This window comes from Nanorana parkeri, unplaced genomic scaffold (genome assembly GCF_000935625.1).
Source record: "Nanorana parkeri isolate BGI_ZX_2015 unplaced genomic scaffold, ASM93562v1 scaffold2493, whole genome shotgun sequence".
Lineage (NCBI taxonomy): Eukaryota > Metazoa > Chordata > Amphibia > Anura > Dicroglossidae > Nanorana > Nanorana parkeri.
The window spans coordinates 137,942-143,772 of record NW_017308761.1 but is presented as its reverse complement, the minus strand read 5'-3'; the positions used below and the strand labels follow the sequence as shown (position 1 = coordinate 143,772).

At 48.7% G+C, this 5,831-nt stretch overlaps 2 protein-coding genes across 2 annotated transcripts in view; one reads left to right on the top strand and one right to left on the bottom strand.

Moving 5' to 3' along the window:
• Nucleotides 1-44: 44 nt before the first annotated feature.
• On the bottom strand, nt 45-2,570 carry RANGRF (RAN guanine nucleotide release factor). The gene is made up of 4 exons (XM_018573699.1): nt 2,462-2,570; nt 1,643-1,759; nt 1,192-1,348; nt 45-158 (listed from the first exon to the last, which is right to left on the bottom strand). The coding sequence occupies exons 1-4, from the start codon at nt 2,563-2,565 to the stop codon at nt 60-62; spliced, it is 477 nt and encodes a 158-aa protein (XP_018429201.1). The 5' UTR covers nt 2,566-2,570; the 3' UTR covers nt 45-59.
• A 2,663-nt stretch (nt 2,571-5,233) lies between these two features.
• Nucleotides 5,234-5,831, top strand: part of LOC108801786 — a 31,753-nt gene continuing 31,155 nt past the window's right edge. The window contains exon 1 of the mRNA XM_018573697.1: nt 5,234-5,256. Within this exon, the coding sequence (XP_018429199.1) occupies nt 5,234-5,256 (23 nt within the window). The remainder of the gene's footprint in view (nt 5,257-5,831) is intronic.

Below are 5,831 nucleotides of genomic sequence, written 5' to 3'. Positions count from 1 at the left end.
CCCTGCAGGAGGAGGACAGACTCATAGCCCGTTTTGTAGCCCCTGACACTTGGTGTCACTTACTCTATAGCCACAGGATCATTGAACGTCACCAAGAGGTCGGTGGAATATTGAGCCATTCTGAATAGCGCCATGTATATGGTGACCGTGTTCTGGGCCTGAGGACAGAGAAGAGACAGAAACGGATATTTAACAAGGGCAACATGATACATCAAATACTGAATGCCTACCGGCACACATGGCATGCTGGGAGTTGTAGTGGTTCATCTAGGGAAGAAGGAAAACCTTACATAGTCATCATTTTGCCCCTTCTAGTGATCCTGCCACTGATGGACGTCTCACAATGTGCATTAGAAGCTTCAGTAAGTCAGATACAACCCACCTCAATTCCTGGCTGGAGGACACCCAGCGCCATCCAACTCATTCCTCTGCAGCCTGACTGTCCCTGGCCCGCCCCTTTCATTAAAAGGAGAACTATGGGGTTAGGGCTTTTCCCCATATCCCCCCCCCCCTCATAGTTCTCCTTTAATTGGATAACAGTTCTGTCACTTATAGAAGCTCAGAATCAAAGATGGGTGTTACGTAGGACGGTCCCCATTTAAATACATCCTGCCCAGGAACACCCACTCCCCAGACTGACACCCACCCGTCAATGCATTGTGAGATTAGCATAACTCCTCCCCAGAGCCCGCCCACTACTTGCATCAGGGCTGAGTGCTCTTGACAGAGGCGTAACTAGAAACCTCAGGGACCCGATGCAAGAAACCAACGAAGGCCCAACCCCCCCCGCAACACAGCCGGACACTACTGAGCTCAGATCAATGAGCTTCTCCCTCGTCAGCATCTGAAGGGTATGCATATTAGGTAGCTATGCACACACAACCCCGCCCAGCTACAGCGGGGGGTGGGTAGTAGAGGCAGTCTGTGCAGTGTGAGAGCGTTGGCCTGCTGGGAGCTATGACATGACATCTGCGGTTACCGGGGTCCCTTCTTCCTTCCTAGGCCCGCCCCCCAAGTGGTGGAAACTCCAGGGCCCGGTCGCAAATGCGAACCTGGTAGTTCCGCCAGTGGCTCTTGAGAGGAGTACTAGAGAAGCACAGAGACCCAGTGATGACATCACCGGGTCTGAAATAAGTCATGTGATGGGACAATGTGTAACCCCAAACTGGGGAGGATGGAAATAACAATTACCTGTTCATTGAATTTGGATACGAGCTGGTGCCCGGTGAGAGTCCAGGCACTGGAGCAGCTGCTGAGGGCAAGTTGTGCCAGTGGGAGGGGCTCAACGCTGACAATCTCCGCCTTTCCCTGGGCATCATTGCTGGTGGCGACATCCTCAAAGTGGTGCCTACCTCGGAGAAAAGAGACAGAGCATATTACATACCCCGGTGATAGGGGGCTGAGATTCAATGCTAGGTCCTATTTATAGAGCGCCAACACAGTGTGATGCTTAGCGATGAGTTCAGGTTGGGTCAGAACCTGAGCTCCTACATAGGGCCCCCCCGCCCAATCAGCTGCGGGTTGAGGCATTTCTGCAGCAGAATGTTTGTGCTGACATCATTGACCTTACATGGTCATATTTGGTAAATGTCGCTTACATAATATATCCATACAAGGCCAGTATGTAATCTACGTCCCTTACCGAGCAGCGTCGGGGTCCGTCATGCCCCCCTGATACTCCAGAAGCTCCACGATGATGCTCTGATCAGTGTGCATGTGGGCGAACACTTCCTGATTGTCGGGGATCTCTCGGAGGTCGCTGTTGGGAAAATGACAGGAGTGAGACAATTGACGGGCCAGCGGCAGATATTGACCATCACTAGTGCGAGGTCTGCAGGGAAACTATGCGGGTTGTAGGTAATTGTTGGCAAAAGAGACTTCGCTGCTGCAAGGGAGACGGCTTTACATTCCCCCAGCAGCCTATATAAAGTGTCCGCAGTGCAAACACCCCCTTGACCCCCTACCATCCTACATAGAGGATCTGCAATGTGACCCCCTACCATCCTACCGTATATAGAGGATCTACAATGTGACCGCCTACCATCCTACCGTATATAGAGGATCTACAATGTGACCGCCTACCATCCTACCGTATATAGAGGATCTACAATGTGACCCCCTACCATCTATAGAGGATCTACAATGTGACCCCCTACCATCCTACATAGAGGATCTGGATTGTGACACCCTACCATCCTACATAGAGGATCTGCAATGTGACCCCCTACCATCCTACATAGAGGATCTGCAATGTGACCCCCCCCCACCATCCTACATAGAGGATCCGCAATGTGACCCCCTACCATCCTATATAGAGGATCTGCAATGTGACCCCCTACCATCCTATAATATAAGATGGTAGGGGGTCACAGTGGAGATCCTCCATATAGGACCTATAATAAGAAACTGTACTGTGACCCCATAAAACACTATATAGAGATCTGTAATGACATCTCCATACCTGACATCTTGTACTGAATGGGGCAAGAGTGCAAAAAAGGCTCCTCCAAACAGAGGACGTTGCACAGCTGCAGCTTCCATAACATCAGTGACAACTCCCAGCATGCATTGGCACATGTCATCCACATGCACTCGCCGCTTTACAACTACATTTCCCAGCATGCAACGAGAACATATTCCCTTCACGTGCTCAATACGCTTTTCAAAACAGCCACTAAACTATACCCTGATTCTCTTATGTCTGACTGAAACACTTCTGCAGCCAACTTTATTAGTTTTAATCCACCCAACAAAATCAATAGCGGTGCTGTTGAGTAACCCGAGGCTCGGGCGAAGAGTGCGCATGCGCAACATGACCGCCGGCGGCTCCCTAGTCCCTACTGAAAAACATCAAATAACTCCGTCAGTGAGCACTGCTCGATTATAAACGCGGAACGCGGAGCAACCTTTATTAATTTAATAGAAGTGTATTCTTCTCTATGCTTCACTGCTGGCCGTGACGTCATTGAAGTGACTGTCGGTCATTTTGTTAATGGGCAGAATTGCCCACATTAAAACATCTGTAATTTGAGGAAGTTCTAAAAAATAAAGCTAATGCAACATTTTTTGTAGGGGGATTTCCTTTGACAGAATGTGAAGTGGCAGTGAATTAATGGGTATATATGTCCAACACATTTTGGGGGGAATTTTTCAAAACGGGAGCTGAGAGAATCTGGAGCAGTTGCCTATGGCAACCCGTCAGCTTCTTTCTTTACTTTGTTCAGTAAAGCTTTGAAATTGAATGAGAGAAGCTGATTGGTTATTGGCAACTGCTCCACATTCCATTTACTCCAGTTTTGATCAATTCCCCTCTTTATCTTTTAGTTTTGGATGGAGTGGGGACAGGTTAGAACCTCTGCAACGTGCTATTGCTGTTGGGGGCTCTGTTGCAGGGATTAGTTCACTTCCTGTCTGGTCCCCAGGGCAGGAAGTGAGGGCAAATCTATTAAACAGCCTCTGTCAGCTTTCTATTGTTATATGACTTTCTTTTGCAGATTTCTCTCACTTCCTGTCTGGTAAAATGTTGTCCCAAGTACAGGAAGTGAAGGAAAATCTCTTAACAGCAACAGGATTTTTTTTTTTTTTTAGTGGGAAGAGTCTAGTTTAGTCTAGAACCTCTGTCAGCTTTTTATTGTTATGTGTTTTCCTTTTACAGATTTTCTCTCACTTCCTGTCTGGTAAAACATTGTCCCAAGTACAGGAAGTGAGGAAAAATGTCTCTTAAGGAGCCCTGGATAGCAGTAAAACCTGTCGAATGCCTATCTGTTACCAATAAATCCAACATCGGCCGTGTCCTCTCGCTAAAGAGATTTAATTCTTTATATACAATTTCAAATAAATGATTTATTTGACTATTAATTGGGTTATTTTGCATTTTATAGTTGTTTTTTTAATGCACGTGCCCCCAAATTTTCACCTCACTTCCTGTCCTGGTGACTACACAGGGAGCGAGGTAATTTCAGCCTCTCTTCTCCACTCAATTTATCACTAAAGCTAGCACAGCCACATGGCCGTCATATCGCTATGCACCACAGTGGTGTCTCTTCTGATACAGAACCCAGAGAGGGGAATTTATCAAAACCGGAGCAGTTGCCCATGGCAACCAATCAGCTTCTCTCTTTCATTTTCAAAGCTTGGCGGAACAAACTGAAGAGAGAAGCTGGCTGGTTGCCATGGACAACTGCTCCAGGGGGGCCCAATAAATGGCCCCCCAACGCAGCGCACACAGAGAAGGTGCATTGCCATGCGTTGTGGTAACGCTTTTTTCCGCACTAAGGGCCCCGTTCACACCGGCCTGCAGAGTCGTATTTTGCGGCCTAGTGTTTCAGCGCGGCACACTGTTTACATTTCTTTTTTTTTTAAACTTTATTGAAGTGTCACAAAATGCACTGCAGCCAAGTTGCACTGCAGCGTCCGACAATAACGGTGTCTTCAGGTGTGCTCCGGCGCGTCACAAAAAACGCAGCACGTCTGCATTAATCGGGAACGCATCGCAAGCTACCTGAAGGCCGCACTGCAGTGTGAACGAGGCCCATCGAGAACAATGCGTCCTTCTTGTGCAGAAAACCGCAGTTCACCGCGCAGAGGGAGTGAGATTTGTACATCATGGCGGCGGAGCAGATGAGAGGGCACCAATCGGGGTGACTCCATTCAGTTTAGGGCTTGTTCGCACTAGCCGTGTGGTAAACGCTGCATTTCACCTTGCGGCTAGTCACAGCGGTGAGCTGCGGGTTTGATGCGTTGTTACAAAGCAAGGCACCGCGTACTTGTTTCTTAACTTTATTTGTGGTGTACAAAGTGCGCTCCATTCATGTCTCCGCACGGCGGCACTTCACATTACATAGTTACATAGTTAGTCAGGTTAAAAAAAGACCTATGTCCATCGAGTTCATTGCCCTGCGGTGACTTCCAGCAGCAGCCGGCATGGTGCACAAAAATACGGCCCATGCGCATTTTACCGCAACTCACCGCGCACCGCATTTGCGCGCAGAAAACAATTGCTTCCTATAGTGGCAGCCCCAGCTGTATGTGTGCATGGGCCCCTAGGGTGTGTGAGTAGACTCAGCTGCAGGGGGCGGAGTGGTCAGGAGGGTAATTAGGGGTAAATTGGGCTCAGCTGGGTGTCATCTCCTGTATATAATGAGGGGTGGATGGACACTGCTTGTATCTTCCTCTTCAGGGTCATTGATCTGTTTGGCTTGGAGGGGTGGTGAGTGTTGGGACTGCCGTGACCATGCATTGTACACTCCTGGCTGGGTAAGTAGTCCTCTGGGTGGGGTAACTGGTGTCTTTGCTCATGTTCTATGGAGGCATTTAGGAGGTATTGGGGGTGATGTCTTCCTTTGGTCAGTTTGGGAGTTTCAGGTCCTGTTCATGCCACATCCGGGTTGTTTTTGGGCCCAAAATGCATCCTAATGTATCCTTATGCTATTCCTGGCCTCTGTTCACACCAGTGCAGTCTGTCCCACACCTGAAAAATACTGCATGTCTCATTGTTTAGAGCTGTGGGCAGGTTCATACCAGATCTGGTCTGGAAAATGGTGTGAACCTACCCTTAGGACTTGTGTGGTGCCCAGTGTCTCTCTGTAGAAGGATACTAGTCACCAGCAGGGTGTAGAGACCCCCATTCACATGTCAATGCTAACTGAGGGTTGTGGATGCATGCAGACAATGCTTCATCTTCTGCAATGCACTGGAGCTTGCTGAAAGCCCTGATGCATCTCTCCTGTGGGGTGATCACTTCCATGATCTGTTACATGTCAGTCATAGAGTAATGTCCTGAAACCTCACTGTGGAGGGGTGTCCACTCTTTGCTGCCCCTGGGGGGGGGG

Bases quoted from the DNA above. Each gene is read 5' to 3' on its own strand.
- RANGRF (XM_018573699.1), bottom strand. From the start codon at position 2,565: ATGCTGGGAGTTGTCACTGATGTTATGGAAGCTGCAGCTGTGCAACGT. The intron at 1,760-2,461 runs GTATGGAGATGT...TTTTCCCAACAG, and splicing joins CATTCAGTACAAGATGTCAG to CGACCTCCGAGAGATCCCCG. The intron at 159-1,191 runs GTAATTGTTATT...CTCTGTCCTCAG, and splicing joins TATCCAAATTCAATGAACAG to GCCCAGAACACGGTCACCAT.